Source organism: Cyprinodon tularosa, unplaced genomic scaffold (genome assembly GCF_016077235.1).
Source record: "Cyprinodon tularosa strain WSP-4 unplaced genomic scaffold, ASM1607723v1 ctg18, whole genome shotgun sequence".
In the NCBI taxonomy this organism is placed as follows: domain Eukaryota; kingdom Metazoa; phylum Chordata; class Actinopteri; order Cyprinodontiformes; family Cyprinodontidae; genus Cyprinodon; species Cyprinodon tularosa.
The window spans coordinates 1,292-21,415 of NW_024038608.1; the positions used below are offsets into that span (position 1 = coordinate 1,292).

Genomic DNA, 20,124 nt, shown 5'->3' on the forward strand with positions numbered 1-20,124 from the left:
TGTGATATTTCAATGTATCAATATTTTTTCCCTCGTCTGTAGAAGTTTTTAAGTCTGTAAAAAAGAAGTTTTTTGAGGAAGAAGAAGAAGAAGTAGTTTTTAGTTTTTAGACTTTAGAAACTCAGAAGCTGATCAAATATCGGGTTAAATATCGGTGGGGTGGCCGATGTCCGATATTCAGTTTTAAGGCCGATACCGATAGGGGGCCGATCATATCGTGCATCCCTACTAATTATACCGGGTGTAAAACAATGAATCAAAAGAACGCCAGTTAACACATTTTACACAATTTTATTTGATTATGCTCACACCTCTGTTTCTCTACATCAGGTCTCCATCAAGATCAGTGCATTTCACAAATTAGCATGACAAACAAAATGTCAAAACCTGGAATAAAAAGTGTCCCCTCCCCCCTTTCATTTACAAGCACTGGTTCTTTCAAAAGAAAAATAGAAAACACAAGAAAACAGAGCAGACATCAGTGCATCATCCAGGTAAATAAATGGTGGAAAACTCTGTGCTCCTTCTGGGGGGGAAGAAAGAGATGCACAGGAAAGAGTCATGTAAGGCACCAGGACTGCAGAGGGAGTAGCTTATCGATGGCCGAGTGGACTGACCCGGCTCTGACGGGCGCTGCTTTGAGAAACCGCTTCAGCCGGGAGAAAAACTAAACCGATCACAGTGTAAGAAAATTTACAAACAAAAACAAAAGACAGACCAAGCAAGCTTTTTTACAAATATCAGCTTTAAAAATAAGAACGATTAAAGCACAGGGAAGCGCACGTTTATAGAAAATATTCATCGCATTACAAAACAAAAAGTTCAGGAGCGCTTCTGCAAACCGATAAAAAGACGGAGAGACTTTATCACCATGCAGGAGAACATCCGGGAGCACGTTTAAGATGCATTCACATTTATTTTATCAAATCTACTCTACTGCATGCCGTCTCAGCTGTGGGGTAAATACATCCTCCTGAACGGGCTCTTTCCGGTTAGATTCTTACTTTTATCAAAACTTCCAGGGTGTACGCACATTTTAATAAAGCTAAACGAAGAAAACCGTTAATAACTGATGGAATAGGATAAAAAAAATGTCATTTAAACATTTTAAGTCATCATAAACATGTGTTAAATGCTCTATTATCCAGCAGCACCAAAACATTACCTGCGAGTAAACAATATATTTAAACCATGTTATTTGTGTGTTAATAACTACTTATTACATGTTTATTAAGGCTAACAAATGTTAAATAATGCTATTAAACGTTAAGATGGACAGATATTAACGCTAACTACTGTTAACTAACGCTAACAAATGTTTATTAACCTCTAAAATAAATATATTAAGGGGAAGCAAACCTTGATCATTTGAAAACAGTGTAAAGTTGGATCCAAACTATAAAACATTTGAACGGAGTTGAGTATTTATAAATGGTAAATAAGCATGTAATAAATAATTAATAAACCTAATGGCGTGAAATGCTAATGCTTATTTGCTGCGAGTTAATAACATGCTTAGGGCTATGTCATTAGTAGGATATTATTTATACCAGGCTCTAATACCAGTAACCGCTTGTTAAACGTTGCATGTACATAAATATTAAGATTAATTAGCATGATGCATTAATAATCAAAGAAAATTCAATGATTGTGTCAGTAAAAAAAAAAAAAAAGGTGCAATAACCATTCATCGTGTGTTTATAATGCTAATAAATGCAGAGATTTAAAGCACATGTAAGCGTAGAAACACAAAATAAATGTGAGAAGTTTTGAAAAACGTTATCAGGATTTTTCCTTTTTAGCATATTGTTCTTTCAGACAGGAAATATACTTGGTTTTCTGTTGCCAGTGATTGACTGATGTCCTTTACTATTTTACAATGCTAACAAAAGCTTTTTAGGTGGTTTTGAAAGTAGCGCATCTGCAGAATGATTAAATTGCACTTGAAGATGCTTGGTTGAGAGAATATAGGATGATTGGACAACGTCGAAGTATGACGTTTTAAGTAAAATAATATGACAGGATAAACTTTAAAATTGAATAAGGGGAGGGGGCAGGTAAAGAAAAAAATCATTTTTATTGGGGAAAAAAATTAAGATTAAAGATGCACATTCAGACAAAGAAAATAAATATGCGTAGATGGAAAACAATCACAGAATAAAGAAATTTCTGCAAATTGCTCTGCTTGTAGAAATCGTGAATAAAGCGGTTATTTATAGGCCAAACTTTGTCATTCCTGGTCATAAATATTGATTAATACCTTTAAAATGACTTTAAGGGTCATTTATGTAAATTCATAAACCATATATTTATTTTTACCAACTAATCATCCCATTTATTTCCCGTAAAAAAAAAATAAATAAATTCAACCTTATTATCCAACGTCCTCCTCTTTCATTTAATTTCTCCGTCTAATTTAAGATAAAAACGGACTCTCCTGTCGAACACTCGGCCTGATCTTTCCTACTAAATGGATGCTTGGTGGCTCTACTGTGGTTATTTCCGGAACAAACGTCTTCCTTTTATGAAAGCAGAGCAGAAGGTGAAGAAAAGACTCAAACCAAGCAACATTCATCCAAACCGTCTTAAGGCTGTAAGTACCTGTACAAGAATATGTTTTCATCAGCGTTTAGTTATAAAATCCCCCCCCTCCAGCTCAGCAGGATGTAACCTTGTTCTGTGAGAATTCAGGCGTCACCCGATAGGCCGACTCTCCCCATGCGGCTTCAGCAGGCCGCAGCTTTCACATCCCAGCCCGCCATTTCCAACCCTCCATTCTAAAGACAGGAAACGTAGGACTTGGATGCTGAGTTTTTCCAGAGAGGTTTGCGGTACGCCCAGCCTTCGCCCTGGAGGGGAGAAAAAACGCTTAACAGGAGCGCAGATGATCCATCGCAGCCAAATATGGGTGGAGATGTCGCTCACCTCCTGATCGAAGTATCTGGTCCTCCATGGAGTTTCTGTCTCGGCGCGGTGCCTCGCCTCGCTACGCTGCCGTTCCTCCAGAACCCGTTTGTGCTCGGTGGCTTTCTCGATGTCCTTCTGCCGGAGGGCCTCCGTCACGTGCTGCCACAGTCGCCTGCAAGAGGAAGGAGTGTGAGATTTGCTTCCCCCTGGGAGTTTCTCCACATATCAGAACCAATCGGCCCGACCTGGACTCGGTCGGAGCTTGCTTCTCTATGGGGCGGACCCGCTTCCTTATGACGGGCAGCTTGGTGACGTCCACCACCTTCGTCTCTCCGCTGGTGTAAATGAACTCCAGCACGCCGTTCCACTCGCCCTGCACTCGGCACACCACCGCATTGGTGGGGTTGTGCTTCACCTCCGCCGTCACCCTAAAAAAATAAACAAACATACATTTCTTAAAACGAAAGACAAAGATGGAAGCAAACTTAATAACAGTTTAGTTCATGATTTTGGTATACGATAACCTAAGATGTCTGAAGAGAGATCATTTTCTCGACAAATGACGCAATGTTAAAGGAATAGTACACCCAAAACATGATTAGCCTTCATTTTCTACTCACCCCCATGCTGAACAACACTCTGGAGTACTTTTTTGATATCTCAAATGCATCTGGAGATCTGGGAGGCTTCTTGCTGTCTGCTGACATTCAAATAATGGAGGTCTATGGTGCCCGAGGCAGAAAGGTCCATAAAAGTCCACAAAAAACGTGTCAATATTCCTCCATACTGCTCGTCCAATGTATTCCAAGTGTCCTGAGTGGGTAGCGTCCAGAATTTACTCGAAACGAAGTCATTTAGAATGTTTTTAGAGCGTAAACAGTAGTGTATAGGATTTCCTGAAAGCGCGTTCACGAGTCTACGGAAACCGCGGCAGACCAAACCAGACGAAAGTGCGCATTCAGCTCGGCAAAGAACTCATGCTCTTCCTCAACACTGAAGTCCTCAGACATTTTTCTTTCGTTGTTTCTTTCTTTGCACAGGTAAACAGCACATTTCTTCTTCTACGCTTGCATTATCGGCAGAGCAGACGCTGAATGCGCACTTTCATCTGGTTTGGTCTGTCGCGGTTTCCGTAGCGTCGTGAACGCGCTTTCAGGAAATCCTATACACTACTGTTTATGCTCTAAAAACATTCTAAATGACTTCGTTTCGAGTAAATTATGGACGCTACCCACTCAGGACACTTGGAATACATTGGACGAGCAGTATGGAGGAATATTGACACGTTTTTTGTGGACTTTTATGGACCTTTCTGTCTCGGTCACCATAGACCTCTATTATTTGAATGTCAGCAGACAGCAAGAAGCCTCCCAGATCTCCAGATGCATTTGAGATATCAAAAAAGTACTCCAGAGTGTTGTTCAGCATGGGGGTGAGTAGAAAATGAAGGCTAATCATGTTTTGGGTGTACTATTCCTTTAAGGGTTTATTAGCATTAATGTTGTATTATTACAGTTTATTACCATTAATTACACAATATAGCACTTAACAATATGAATGTGTAGTTAATGTTAATAAACCACTATACAATAATTCATGAGTCTTGAGAAAAACTGAACACAAATGAACAGTAAATAACTTATATATATATATATAGCAGTAAAGACAGTAATAGATAATTTATTACCACTATAGGACATATCAAAAAAGTTAAAAAGCACGTTTGAAGTCCGCGGGAATGGAAGGGTTAAATGCAGAGCTAAATTCCTCCAATGTGAGATCAATACAGTTATTATATCAATTATAGAAGCTAATAAATTTATATAATCAAAGTGCTAATTATACAACAACAAAACTCATTAAATAGCTGCATGTATGACACCCTAAAGGCAAATCTAACTAAGAAACTCACATTTAAGTGTCTAATATTGTTTGATGCTAAATGCTACGCGATTGAACAGCTAACCCTTTAATAAAGTTTTATACTTTTGATGGAATTGATTAAATTTGCAGTTACAATTTAGTAATTTACTTGGAATAAGAAGTAGAATGTAAATAAAAACAAAAAAACAATATGTAAGGAAGGTAAACTGGATAGAAACCAATGCGGCGGAGTGGGGACGTACTTGTGTAATTTACCGCCATAGAAGGGTTTGGTCTGGAAGGTGATGACGGCGGAGTAACCCGATTTGTTGCAGCTGATGTTGACCTTGCCCCCCAGCTCCACCCAGGGAACAGTGAGGATGGAGCGGGCGTAGGCGCAGGGCAGCGTGAACGTGTACTCTTCATCGTGCTCCAGCAAATGTAAACAACCTAGACAGGACAGATCGGGAATTGGACCTGGATGAATCCTAGAAAGGCAGTTGTAGTCCACCCTGAAATAAGAGGCTGTGAATTCAATCCTCTCTGACTGAAAGGCTCATTAATTACTTAGAGTTGCCATTAAATATCTAAGAGGGTATCTGTTCTTTTCAGTCTGTATTAAGTACAGAGAAATGTCCAGTTTCTACAGCTTGATACCTTTAGGAAATCAGTTCTGTGAGATCTAGCTCACTGATCAGAAAGGCAGATTTCTAAAGATCATCTTAAAGACCCAAATTAATTTGAGGATTTTCAGAAATAAGAAACAAGATGTGACGTTCACTGACCTTCTCCGATCATGGACACGCCAATAGACATCCCCATGAACTTGCTCTTGGTCCACACGTGCGTGTTCACACACATCTGCCTCTCCTGGCACTCTGCGTAGAAGCCGGACACCGGCGGATGATGGGACACCTGCTCCGCCACGAAGCGCACCTGGTAGGGCTCCTGGGAGTTGGTGGAGGGGTCCGGACCTCCCTGCGGGGGCTCTGTGGAGGCCTCCGCCGTCCTGGGGACCCTCCAGGAGCAGCGGAAGGTCTCGCCGATGATTGGGTTGTAGGGCTTCTTGGCGATGGCGCCCTTGCGGCCCTCGTGGAAGGATGTGAGGTAGTACTCTACAAACCGCACCATGCGGTCTTCGGGGCTGGTCCCGTCGGTGATGGCGACGAAAAGCTCTGGGTGGGACATGAAGTCGGAGTACATTTCCAGCAGCGAGCGCTTCTCCAGGATGAAGGTGGGGAGAACCACCTATGGGAACAATTCGAGAAATGTGCTCAACAGAGGTTCAAGTCAAGTCAAAGAGGCAACACTGACATCTTGTGGTCAAAAACAGACATTCCCCCCCTCATTTGGTGAAGACAAAAGAATCCGGTTATCAAAACAAAGAAATCCCAGATGGTACATTGATGGATCTCTATCAATTTCTTTTTGAAACCATGTAGGTCCCCCAGTGTCTCAAGGCTTGCACAGGATTTCTACAGGTCTGGGGGATTCTTGACAAGTCTCATTGGTACCTAGGCTACATTTCCGGGCTTGGAGTTGGAAATAAAACTAGAAAGACCTTTGAAAGTCCGAAATCCAAGGAAGGGTTGATGTAAAACTGGATACGACTAGCATGTTAGCTAGTTGAACTTTCCTGCTTTGTCTGTTTGCAGTAGTAGGATCAACTAACTTGTTTACATACTAAATCCCATATCAAAGAGGTTTCTAGAATGTCCTTCTTTCATCTGCGGAAAATTGCAAAAATTAGAAATCTCCTGTCCATTGGTGATGCTGAGAAACTAGTCCATGCATTTGTTACTTCAAGGCTGGACTATTGTAATTCTTTACTATCATGAAGTCCACAAACTGTAGTTAAAAGCCTTCAGCTGATCCAAAATGCTGCAGCCAGAGTTTTGATGAAAATTAAAAAGAGAGATCACATCTCTCCTATCCTGGCTTCTCTTCATTGGCTTCCTGTTAAATCCAGAAAAGAATTTAAAATCCTCCTCCTCACATATAAAGCCTTAAATGGCCAAGCTCCATCTTATATCAGAGATCTGATTGTTCCTTATGTTTCTAACAGAGCACTTCGCTCTCAATCTGCAGGTTCACTAGTGGTTCCTAGAGTTTCTAAAAGTAGAATGGGAGGCAGATCTTTTAGTTATCAGGCTCCTCTCCTGTGGAACCAACTACCAGTTTTAGTCCGTGAGGCAGACACCCTGTCTACTTTTAAGGCTAGGCTTAAAACGTTCATTTTTGATAAAGCTTATAGTTAGGGTGTCTCAGGTTATCCTGAGCTATCTCTATAGTTATGCTGCTATAGGCTTAGACTACTGGAGGACATAGGGACCCCTTTTTCATCATTCTGCTTTATTCTCTCTTTATTCTCCTATTCTGCAGAATCCGTTAGTTCAATCTCTAACGTTCTGCTCTCTCTGCTTTTTCTCATGGTAGCTTCATCTGGTCTGTTCCTGTTTGGCTGTGACTCCATCCTGGAGAGAAATATCAGCTGTGATGTTGAGCTGAAGATCGGCCTGTTTTCCAGTGTAGTCCTGTTTCTCTGACTGTGACTGGCAGGATGTGCTCTCTTCAACCCCTGGCATAGTGTTTGAGATTGCCTTTGAGTCAATGAGTCTATGCAATCAACTGGTTTTCCTTAGATTGAAAACTTTGAATCAATCTGGCTGTATGATCTGTTGGACTGTAAAGTGCCTTGAGATGACATGTGTTGTTAATTGGCGCTATATAAATAAACGGAATTGAACTACCGTTTACACAGTAAGTGTTAATGCTGTTTTAGTTAGCCTTATCATGAGTTGCGGCCACAGGTAGACGATGGGCAATACAAGGTTCCAAAAGTACAAACTAGAATGCTAGAGATTACTTTAACTTTAAATTACAAAGATCCAGGTAAATCTATCAGCTTAAGACTAAAGGTGAAAAATGCTCATTTTTATTTCGGTTCATTTCAATCTGAGATGATAAATCTATTCTAAGTGTCCAGGCAGATATCGTCGGATTGTCATTTCAAACGTCATTTTATTCAAAGAGTTCATGGTGGGTTGTGCCCAACTGTGGTTATAAGGTTAATGTGAGGATTTGATGCAAAAAACCTTTAAGTATCTAAATCTTATCTAGAGTTTAGGTCATTAAACTTCACTTTTAGCGTTTAAGCTTAAAGTAAGCATCTCCTGGTTCTTCACTGAGACCCCAACAGATTGGTCTCTACCTGCTTTACCATTCTCCATGATGGAAGGCTTGGGTCAATATCTACGTTTGCATGGACACAATTAATCAGAAGTGTCATGAAAACAAGTCAGACTGAAGATTCTTTTCCTGTTCAGTCCGATCAGAAAGAAATTGAATTCCGATTGAGAGAAGTTCTATCCATTTGGGTTTCTATGTAGACACCCTATGTTTTTGTAACACAAGCTTGACATTTTTCTTTCTACTGGCTCCTGATGGAGAAGGTGACTCTAAATGGAAAGTGCAGATTAGTTTTAAATCTGTAGTTTCAGTTTGTAATGTTTTTTTTTTTTTTTCACAGAATTTAGGGCATCAATGTAGCTCCATACTTACAGCCCATTTGTCAGAATACCAGATTTACTTTATGAGTTTTTCTGCCTCTTATTTTAATTTACTAGCTTAAACAATTTAAGATTAGAAAGTTGATTTGTTTGTGAACATAAATGTGTTTAAATATGTGGTGTTTAGTAGAATCTTAGAAAATGGAGAATTTCACCTATAAAAAAAACTTAAAATAATCAACTGGTTACAAATGACTTTACTTTTTATAATTGGTTTTGGGACTGAAAAGAAGCCGAGGAATTCATGTTCATCAACTAAGGCTGCAAAACTTTTGATTCACTGGAAAACACAGCGCGCAGATGTTACACGCTTTACATCAACAGAATATAAAGTAGAGAAGAAGAAAAATACTTACATGAAAAAAAAATATCAAAAAAAGAGAAGGAACTTAAGAGGAACCCAGAAACGTTTCATTCTCCATCAGCTTCAGTTTAGCTTTCGTGTTGAAAATCAGGTCAACATGTAACGTTTTATAAGAAAATACATGAGAACCAACAATGTTTGGACCTGCTCTCTGTTTAAGTGAGCGTTATAGATCACCTATCTTTAACATGGTTTATACAGGAATTGGTAACTCTAATTTAATGCATTTTAATGCTTAGAAACAATTTTAATGCCATTAACAAGTACCCATGACTCTCATTTATATAATATATATGTGTAACACAGCAAAAATCATCATCTTAGGCTGCAGCCATGTCTCCAATTCCTCGTTTTCCAGCCGTTTTTTGTTGAAATTCTCTAGCGTTTTCTCCGCCTTGAGCTTATTTCCTGAACGTACGGCTTCACAGTCAACCAGAAGCAGTTTTTTTTTTAATAAAGCATTATAAAATGCCACGATAGTCTTTAATTTAATTGTAATGCCAATTAAGGCCTTAATTAAAAAAATTATTTAATGAGTTCACCTTCATCCTGGAGATTTTTAATGACCTGCGGTTTTAGTTTTTTAAGTTTTAATAACAAAACCTTGAGAGAAACAAATTTGTTCATCCAAGTTTCAGGAATTCATCTTTTTATGCTCATAAAGCAACAAAATTTAAATGAAAACAACCTTTACATTTAGAAACAAAAAAGGATTCAAGTCAAAAATCCTCAAATGAAACCAACTAAAGAAAGAGGAAACCGGATTGGTCGAGGTTCTTAGACGTACCCGTGTGAGGTCCATGCCCAGCTTCAGCTGCGACAGCAGGTGCAGGATGACGCTGCGCTCCTCCTCCACAGCTCCCAGGTCCTCCTCCTCATCTGTGAAGGAGTCCTCCACCTCCTCCTCAGGGTCGATCTCCTCCTGCTCCTAACAGACGCAGACGATAAACGGTCCCTCCAGCGTCTCTAACTTCATAAGCCTCAGCAAATAAAATCTATTATTTTTTATCGCATCCCATTAAACAGATTTATTTTGATCTATTAGTGAAGATCAACCTGATTCTGACCTATTTGGAAATAAACTACAACACCTGCATCAAAGCTTCCATCAGAATCAGCTGGTCAGTCCCATAACTTATTTATTTTTTGATTAAATTCACTGATTTTCTAGATTTTAATGAAAACTTTATATTTACTCTTTTTTAAATCTGACTTTTTACCTGACATTATACATATATAAAGCGTTTTATTTACATAAAACAAAACAAAAAAGATTAGAAACAAACGTTTCAGTCTATCAGGCTGCCATTAAACAAGAATGAATTCTGGGAAATGTAGTTTATTAACATCCATTGAAAAACAAACCCTTTTTGTTTCTATAAAAGCAGTTTTCATGGAGGACCTCGACAGCAGGTCGGTTTTCTTACCCCAGAGAAGCTCTCAGACTCAGGGGGGCTGAGCTCCAGGCGCCCCCCCTCCGGCGGGGCCTCCCCCGTGGTGAAGTCGCTCAGAGAGCTGCTGCCGTTCTTCAGGATGTCGGGCACTTTGGGCTCCAGCCACTCGATGGTGGGTCCTGTGGAAGATGAGGATTCAGACGCGCTCATGGTTCTGGCGCCCCCGCCCCCCCACCCCGTCCCCACCTAACAACCCCGCCCTTCTACCCCCCCGCAGCAGAAACAGAGAGCAGCTCTGCGAATATCCACCTGCTGCTGCTGCAAGACAGATGGCTGCTCCTACAGCAGCTGATCCGTACCTGAAGGGAGTCACCTGACACCGCCTGTGGAGGCAGCCGTCAGGAGACCCTGACTCCGCCCCCTTCTAATCTGATTGGTGCATCTGCATCAGGTAACAGGAACGCGTTTACACTTTCCAAGGCGAAATGTAGAGAAATCTGTCCTCTAAAGTTCACAGATTTGATATTTTTAGTTTTGTCTTTTTTTCAAAGTTTTTCTTTGTTTTATTTTACTTTTTTTTCTTTTCACATCATATTCTGATTTTGAGTTTTACATTTCAAATTTTTTATATTTTACATATTCCACATATTTTAGTTTAAGAATTTTTTTTTATTATTTCTTCTTTTTAATTTCAGTTTTCTTCGATTCAGTTTTTCCAGATTGCATTCTTTAAAAATCACATTTTTTCCCTTCACTCTTCCCGTCCCTCCAGAAGTAAAGAGAACGTCAATTGGAAAATGCAATCTGCAAAATAATAATAAAAAATTAAAAAATAATTTTTCTCTTCTTCTTTAAAACATCAAAAGTTTTGAAAAATAAAACAAAATATGAGAAAACAGCAAAGTCACTGTGAAAAACATCTTTTTTTTTCTTCAATAAACTACTTTTCCTTTGTTTTACCTCGTTTATAAAATGTGTTTTTTTCAACAATAATGGAACAAATTTCCCTCCATAACCAAGCGCAGCACCTCTTGCTGCTCAGAATGTTCCGGTTAATATTTAACGGCAGCAGATCTAATTACCCTTCCACCCCCCCCCCCCCCCCCCCCCCCCCCCCCCACCATCAATAATGCAAGATAATTCCAGCAAAGCTGGACGCTCTGGTTTTAGGTGAAGCTCTTGGTGTCAGAGGCCATGATTTTCATCCTTAAACACTCACCTCCCAGCGAGGCTCTCTGGCGGGCCACCTGCTGCAGGTGCAGGATTTGCAGGCACTCGTTCAGGCAGCTCATGGTGGCCATGGAGGTGGCCTTCAGCATCAGGAGGTCCTGGTCCAAAGGGGAGAGGCCGGGGGCCGCCGGCAGCCCCTCGATGCTCTGGATCAGGTCCTTGTGTTGGCCCTGGGCCTGGCTCATCATCTGGACACAAAAATCAGATCTCTACGTTCACATTCGCTTCGTTTATTTGGGGATTCAAATCAACCTGAAGAGCTGCTGTTTTCACAACAGTACGGGGTGAATTTTGTTTCATTATTATTGCAAAAAGAACAGGTTTGAAACTTGAAAAACAAAAAAAACAAAAAAAGTTAACAATAAATTTGCAGTTTTCTGCTATTGTTTTTTCTCATCCATTTTTCAAATCCCTTTCTACAGTTTTTTTTTATTTGTTTCTTTTGATTGAATTTTGATTTCGAGCTGTAATTATATAGATTTCTTTTTTTTTGTTTCCATTTCCAATGGAATAAAATTCCCTCCATGCCCCGGCAGCCTCAGCTGAAGCAATCCAGCTGTTGAATATTTCATGTTTTCAGCCAATGAAGCCAAAGTTACACAGCAGAAGGAATGTCCCACTTTCACCTCCTTTGTAGAGAAGATCGGATCCGATATTGCGGAGGAACCAGACCCACTATTCTACCCGACAACCTTCCAGGAGATGTGCAGAGCTGGTTGCTTTCAACCAGGGATGGAAAGTTCTTTACCTCATTGAAGGTGTAAAAATCCTCCACCTTTGATGCTGTAACCTTTGCATTTATATTAGAGGGACATTTATTTATCTAAGACATTTTATTCTTTCTCGGGTATATTTTATTTTTTAGGTAAGATGATCTTAAAATAATGAAGGTGTCTTTTGATCGGATTAAAAACCAACAGTGTGAGGTATGCTAAAAAAAGCTCAGTAATCGGAGAGAATTTTGTTCCATTATTATTGCACAGAAATAAAAATATTTTGTAAACAAAAAACTGAAAAAAATGCAATCCATTAATTAAAATCATTTAAAAAAATAAATAAAATTTCAAAATAGTGGTTAAAAAATGTCACCGTAGGGGCCGCTACGCTGTCATTCCCTGGTGAGAAGCTGGCATTTATATAGGTCAATTTGGAAATGAGCAACAACATGTAATTTGGCTTCAAGTGTAGATAATGTAATCTGTGAAAACATAATTTGAAAAAAATAAAATAAAATTTTTAAAATTGCAAAAATCTGTACATCTATAAAAAAACAAAACTTGAAAATTAAAAATACCTTTTTTTTTAATTAAAGTCTTTCAGTTTCATCTCTAGATTGCATTTTCTTTTACAAATTTCCATTTACAAAACTTGTTCTTTGCAAGAATAATGGAACAAAATTAACTCCATATAGCTGCCAATTAACTATTGGCCTATAAAAACATGAGGCATTTTAAAAATTTTTGTATGCGTTAAATTAAAATTTTATAGGATCGTCTAAAATAGATTTTCACTCATAAATTCAAACTGCCTTATTAACCTTTTAATAAATTTAAGCTTTTGCATCAAAGTTCTATTTGAAGAACATCTTCCTTCCAACCAGCATTTTAAAAAGACTTTCTGGTATTTTTGAAAATATTATATTTTCTTTATTATAATGCATTAATATGAAGTCTAGTCTCTTGTTGCCTTTCTCCCTTTTTTTCTGCTGTACTGCCCTCTGCTGGCGTAAAGCAGTCGGGTCATTAGTGCTGCAGGTCTGTCATTAAAGGGATAGTTCGGTATTTTTGACATGAATCTGTATGGCATCCCCATCACCAGTGTCATGCAATCACACTGACTTACCCCTGGCAGCGTCCTGTGAGCAGAGTTCTCGTCCAGTTTTGGTCAAGCCGAAAGTAGTCCGGCAGGTTTGCTAGACCCAGCGAAATAAAACTTTTCTCTTCCCAAAACATTATGTGTTCAAAAGAGTGATATTTTTGCATCCCAAAAACGTTGTAGTGGAAAAAGTCACACGTTGTTATCAATTGGTCCTATTTTCTCTCTGTTCGTATCAGTGCGCGCCGTCATTCAGACAGCTAGGGCCTACTAACCTGACAACAGCCAGATGCATGTCTCCCTCCGCCCAGCTAGGAGCTAGGCGGAGGGAGACATGCATCTGGCTGTTGTTGAGCTGTTGTTGAGCTCGCTGTCTGAATGACGGAATTTTAAAGATAGATGGTGTCATAATCTGAATTTTAGGATTGTTTTCTTGAGAAAATAAAGAAGAGATTATATCATAAAATATGTCAGGGTCTGGTGTGAAAGCAGTAACGTATCTGGAATGGAACCCTGATCAGTTCCATCTCCTCAGCTTTTCTGTACCTCTCTGGCGTCCAGCAGGTGGTCTGGCACCAGGGACTTCTTGCTGGAGTAGATGGAGCCCTTGTGGCTCTGCCCCCAGCCGAACAAGGCGTTGGCGTTTTGGCTCGGCCGCCGGAGAGACATGGGGGAGCCGGCGCTGCTTTGAGACGCCACAGAGTAGCTGCGGGAATCGGGAGGGGGATTACTCTGTGAAAAATAAAAAAACAATCATACATAAACCTCAAATATGGAGCAGAACTGATGTATGGATCATTAAAGTTGTTCTTTTAATAAAATACTGCGCTCATACTTATGTCAGGACTTTGACTAGGCCGTTCTAACACATGGAAAACGATAACAAAACGTTTCCCCCTGTGTCATGTACTGTGTCCTACCTAATACCATCCAAAAATAGAAGTGAAGGCTTTTTAAACCCTCCATTCCAGATGTTATAAACCTGTCTAAAAAAATTTATAATCTATTGTGTTTTTGCCTTAAATGCAAAATTAAGCAGAAATTATTTTGACTGCTGCTCAAAAAATATAAATGGACATTTAGTTATGTAACCAATTTGCAACAAAAGGCATAATAGACAAAATTAGCAGAAAACAGTAATAAAACAGTAATAAACACATTCTTATCAGTAGAAACCAATAAATAACACACAGCATGGCGCAAATATGGAAAAAAACAGCCAAAAAAAAAAACAGAAAGATTTTTTTCCCACATGCAGGTCTGTTTGTCTGTGTACAAGATAACTTGAAAACTTAAGGATGAATCTTAAGGATTAATTTTAATGACATTTTTATCAGAAGTGTTCCTCATGCCAAGGAACAATCTGCTAAATTTAGCAGATGATCCAGATTTTTTTTTTTTTAAAGGATTCTCTGACGTTGTGATATAGGGATATTTGGCCGAACAGGCAGTACCCCACTAAACCAGAGGGTGGCAGCAGTGACTACTGAGTGCATCGGTCTCAAAAAGTTCGGACGTTTTTTACTGAAGACAAAAGCACAAGAAAAAGGAATATTGTTGGTTTATTAGCAGGATCGTTTTGGTAATGATCCAGATTATGTGAGAGTTTCAGTAATTTGGGGCAAATGTTGCAGCTTGGCAAAGGTCTGCGTTCTCTGAGTGTTTTTCTAAAGCTTATAATCGTTGTGATTAATGAAAATTATCGTATTTTCGTGACTATAAGGCACATATAAGCATTTTTTTTTTTCCCTCAAAATGTGCGGCGCGCCCTATGTGTGTTGTTACTGCGGACGTTGTCGAGACCACCATGAGAACGTTAAAGGGGGAAGTGTGGGCGTGGATTGTGTATTAAAGAACAGGTATGCAGAACTCATCATCTCCTCAATGAGGAGATGATAAAAGAGTGGCTGAGGGAGGTGAATGTAAGGAGACCAGGTGGTTTTTTCCACGCATCACCTGTTAATCTGTGACTCCATGCGTGCCCATCTCACAGCTGATGTGAAAAAAAAGGTGAATCAAATGAACGCTGTGCTTGCTGTTATTCCGGGAGGTCTGACAAAAGAACTTCAACATCTTGACATCGGTGTGAACCGGCCGTTAATGCTGCTTTCACACCGGACACAGGTGCAGCAGAAGCAGTGAGTTTACATGCAAAGTCAATTGTTGACGCGCGTCAAGGCGCAGCAAAAGGTTTTGAGCAGCAGGCGCAGCGTGGCGGAAGCATTTAAGCATCTGACGCGCCGCAAACGCGCTGCTGCTCGAGATGGAAAATTTGAAGTTTTGCTGCTCGACGCGCCGCATCAACCAATCAGAGAAGCTGATCTGGGAGCTGACAGCGAGACAGACACATCGCTGATGATACAGAGCGCTGTGATCGCTCCTCTGAAACAGTTTATTAACGCCTAAATTAACTTAAAATCCTGAAACCTGCCAACAGAATATGTTGGCTTTTATTATCCTGGTGCCTGCAGTTTGGATTATTTTGATGAAAAAAACCTACCAGCCGCCGCGTTGAACCGCGAGGAGGCGACCCGGCCAGAGGCTGCTGTTGAATTAAGTTTTCAGGTGGATTTTCCCACTTAAAAACATATTAAAACTACTTTATTCCCACTGATCACAGCAAATATAGCTGCAAGGCAAAGAAAGGATAGAGTAGCTCCGCCCAACGCGCGTCAGACACACTTTTGCAGCCAGAGCAGCAAAGCTGCTGCAGCCGCGCGTCAGAACTAACTGGTACAATCTAAACTGCAGGCACCAGGATAATAAAAGCGAACATATTCTGTCGGCAGATTTCTGCATTTTAAGTTAATTTATGCATCAAGAACCTGTTTCAGAGGAGTGATCACAGCACTCAGTGTCATCTGCGATGTGTCTGTCTCACGGCAGCTCCCAGGTTTGATTAATACTTTGTAATAAATACATGAATAAAGCACAGTCATACTCAGTTTTGCCCCCGCTGTATTTTTAAATACGCAGTAGAGGTATCTAAAGGTAGTAGAGGACATGTACCTGTATATAAAAAACGTGCCCTATAGTCCGGTGCGCCTTATGTGTGTGTTAAATACAGAAATGGGACACGTAACTGAGACTGCGCCTGTTAGTACGGTGCGCCTTATGGTCGTGAAAATACGGTTATAAGGATTTCCTGATGAAAATCAGCCCTCAACGCCTTTTTTTTTTTTTTTAATAAAGCACAGTTTAGGACTGGGCATTTACACCATAGTCTACAGTAGCGGGTCGCTAGGCTGACATTTGTAGCCTCTATACTCCTTTCCTTTGGCTGCCATCGGGGCTTCCTCTCCCCAGAAACACTGAAACTTTAAAAACAACACTAGAACTGGGCCGAAATGAGTCTAACGGGCATGGATACAGTGTTTTAAACACTTTATCTCCTTATTTGCACATACATGTGAGAGAGGCTCTGTGAAAACATGAACTCTGTGCCCTATAGACTCTGTCATCACCCCCATATCAGCAGATAGAGTCGGGTTTGAAAGCTGGGGTGAGGGGTCCAGGTACGCAGATAAACACACATGTAAACTCCTCTTAATGCGCATTTTGAATATTCTATAGATGCAGATTTGATAAATGAGGCCCCATTATGTCAAAAGCATGCATTCCTGCTCCTCTTGTTTTAAATGCGTCTGCAGGTTCTCTCTCTTTTTACCTGTTTTTCCGTGGCGAAAGTTATTCCAGTGTGGTTGTAATCACAGCTAGCGATCTTTCCCAACCATAAAAACTCAATATGTCAAAGATGGTTGAACATAAATACTGCTCTACGCATCATCGTCCGCCATGGTTGTTGTTTTCTTGTCGCTTCTGCGTAGCAAGACCCAGAATAGTGACTTTTGTCGGGTATTAATGACGTTCATGTCGGATGAATCCGACCTGGCCGTTCAGACACAGGTCGCATTTGAAAAGATTAGATTCATATCGGATTCAGGACCACATAGCCAAGTGGCCTCGCATTGGAAAATAAATAAATAAATCGGATCTGTGTTGTTCAGACAGCCATGAAAAGATCGGATCCAGGTCGCATATGGGCCAAAAAAAAAAAAAAAAAAATCGGATTTGGGTCAATTCAGGCTGCGATGTGAACGTAGCCTAAATGTTTCTCGTTCTGCACAGGAAGTGTAAAAACCTGCGGTGGAACAAACGCACGCTCCATCTTTCTGCACATTTACTACAAGGGCTTAATGTGGAAAAATAGAACCCCTCCGGCGCGTTGGGTGTTTACAGTCCATCACAGCCGTCTGTCCTGAGCAGATCGATACTGGTGATCACTACGGGGTAAAAACAGGTGCACTGTTACACCAACAAGGAGTGATTTCTCTCCCTCACCTTCCCCATGGCCTCTGTATGGTGCTGCGTGCAGATCTGCAGCCTGCTGACCCAGTGCTGCCTCTCTTTGGCGTCGCTGGCTACAAAGAAGAGAAAGGAAGAGAAAATTAGAGCCGGCCCAGGTTGATCCACTTCCTGGTATCGATTCACCAGGCTTCAGATAATGGAAGAGCCTCCAAATCAATACCACCAGATGGATGATGATGACGCACTCACCTCTGAGCTTGTACTGCTCTCCGCTGATGGCGTTGACAGTGAAGGTATGCGAGTCTTCATCGCTGGGGGAGATGACAGCCCCGGCCAGGGGGAGCATCCCTCTGGGCTTCTGGGGACGAGACTGTTCATTGACAAAGTACTCCAGCAGACCCGCTTCATTGTTCAGGACGAAGAACCTGGAGGGACAAACACAGACAGATCAGTGACCCATTAGCCTGATAGGTGGTGGAGAAGTTCTGGAGCTCACCTGTACTGCCAGCCCGTCACCAGGTTGGTGTATTTCATCAGATACCCGTCTATGTTCTCCATGTGATCGCTTGATTGGGACGAGAAATGAGAAAATGTTGGAAAATGAGCCATAAACAGAGTTAAAAAAAAAACACAGATTGATCAGCAGCAGCTCCTTTCAGTCAGCGCACAGGGTAAAGTCCGCCCTAATTAACAACCTCCAAACGTTTTCCAGGTGAGTCAGGAGGACAGGTAAACAGGAAATGAAAACACCCACCTGTACTGCCAGCTTTTCCCGCCCGCTCTCCCCGAACTCGGGGTTCTGTTTGCGGGGAACCCATCCAGCTTGCTCTCGTTTACCGCAGCGGTTTCCCCCTGCATAGTCACCAGGCGGCGGCTAGCCGCTAGCTTCTGGAGGCTAAAAGTTCTGATGCTGAGCGGAGATTTGATCAACCAGCCTGGGCTTCCGTGTTCTTTTGGTTGTTTTTCTCCTCCCGCGGCAGAGAAAGTGGTGTCATCCCTCAGAGGAAGCTGTACTCCCGCGGACTACGGCTGGAAGTCCATGGTGAGGAGGGAATAGCTGTTAGCAGTCTAAGCTAGCCTCTGGTATTTACTGTCTAGGCTAGAACGCGGTCACGTGACTATTTGACCAAGCGTGCCTCCGTTTAGTGTTAAAAAAATAAAAGCACAATTTCAATAACGGATACTACAAAATAAAATTACACAAAAAGATAGAAAGGAGAACTTATATTTTGCTTATCCTTCTTGAATTTTAATGGAAGTTGGCAAATGATAGTTTGATGCCTTATCATCGCCAACCGATAAGGATTGTAGACACTGATTGTAGCCGAGAACTAGCAAACACACACACCCTTACATATATATATATATATATATATATATATATATATATATTAACTTTTTTAATGTTTTCAGTAATATATATAAAAAATAAAAAAAACTAACTGTTTTCTCACCCCTCGTGGGGTGGTACACTATATTGCCAAAAGTATTTGCTCACCCATCCAAATTATTGGAATCAGGTGTTCCAATCACTTCCATGGCCACAGGTGTATAAATTCAAGCACCTAGGCATGCAGACTGTTTTTACAAACATTTGTGAAAGAATGGGTCGCTCTCAGGAGCTCAGTGAATTCCAGCGTGGAACTGTGATAGGATGCCACCTGTGCAACAAATCCAGTCGTGAAATTTCCTCGCTCCTAAATATTCCACAGTCAACTGTCAGCTGTATTATAAGAAAATGGAAGTGTTTGGGAACGACAGCAACTCAGCCACGAAGAGGTAGGCCACGTAAACTGACGGAGCGGGGTCAGCGGATGCTGACGCGCATAGTGCGAAGAGGTCGCCAACTTTCTGCAGAGTCAATCACTACAGACCTCCAAACTTCATGTGGCCTTCAGATTAGCTCAAGAACAGTGCGCAGAGAGCTTCATGGAATGGGTTTCCATGGTCGAGCAGCTGCATCCAAGCCATACATCACCAAGTGCAATGGAAAGCGTCGGATGCGGTGGTGTAAAGCACGCCGCCACTGGACTCTAGAGCAGTGGAGACGCGTTCTCTGGAGTGACGAATCGCGCTTCTCCATCTGGCAATCTGATGGACGGGTCTGGGTTTGGCGGTTGCCAGGAGAACGGTACTTGTCTGACTGCATTGTGCCAAGTGTAAAGTTTGGTGGAGGGGGGATTATGGTGTGAGGTTGTTTTTCAGGAGCTGGGCTTGGCCCCTTAGTTCCAGTGAAAGGAACTCTGAATGCTTCAGCATACCAAGACATTTTGGACAATTCCATGCTCCCAACTTTGTGGGAACAGTTTGGAGCTGGCCCCTTCCTCTTCCAACATGACTGTGCACCAGTGCACAAAGCAAGGTCCATAAAGACATGGATGACAGAGTCTGGTGTGGATGAACTTGACTGGCCTGCACAGAGTCCTGACCTCAACCCGATAGAACACCTTTGGGATGAATTAGAGCGGAGACTGAGAGCCAGGCCTTCTCGTCCAACATCAGTGTGCGACCTCACAAATGCGCTTCTGGAAGAATGGTCAAAAATTCCCATAAACACACTCCTAAACCTTGTGGACAGCCTTCCCAGAAGAGTTGAAGCTGTTCTAGCTGCAAAGGGTGGACCGACGTCATATTGAACCCTATGGATTAGGAACGGGATGTCACTTAAGCTCAT

The 20,124-nt window shown here is 41.2% G+C and overlaps 1 protein-coding gene across 2 annotated transcripts; it reads right to left on the reverse strand.

The window, feature by feature from the left end:
* Positions 1–271: 271 nt before the first annotated feature.
* LOC119781578 (oxysterol-binding protein-related protein 11-like) lies at positions 272–18,580 on the reverse strand. 2 transcript variants are annotated; one of them, XM_038282105.1, is made up of 13 exons: positions 18,205–18,580; positions 17,947–18,015; positions 17,700–17,875; positions 17,484–17,563; positions 13,689–13,874; positions 11,317–11,515; positions 10,131–10,276; positions 9,491–9,631; positions 5,556–6,018; positions 5,034–5,220; positions 3,153–3,335; positions 2,926–3,079; positions 272–2,849 (listed from the first exon to the last, which is right to left on the reverse strand). In XM_038282105.1, exons 1-13 carry the CDS (start codon positions 18,306–18,308, stop codon positions 2,778–2,780), a joined length of 2,160 nt encoding a protein of 719 aa, XP_038138033.1. In that variant the 5' UTR covers positions 18,309–18,580; the 3' UTR covers positions 272–2,777. The 2 variants fall into 2 exon arrangements, with proteins under 2 accessions (XP_038138033.1, XP_038138034.1); XM_038282106.1 differs by lacking the exon at positions 17,947–18,015.
* Between the last annotated feature and the right edge of the window lie 1,544 nt (positions 18,581–20,124).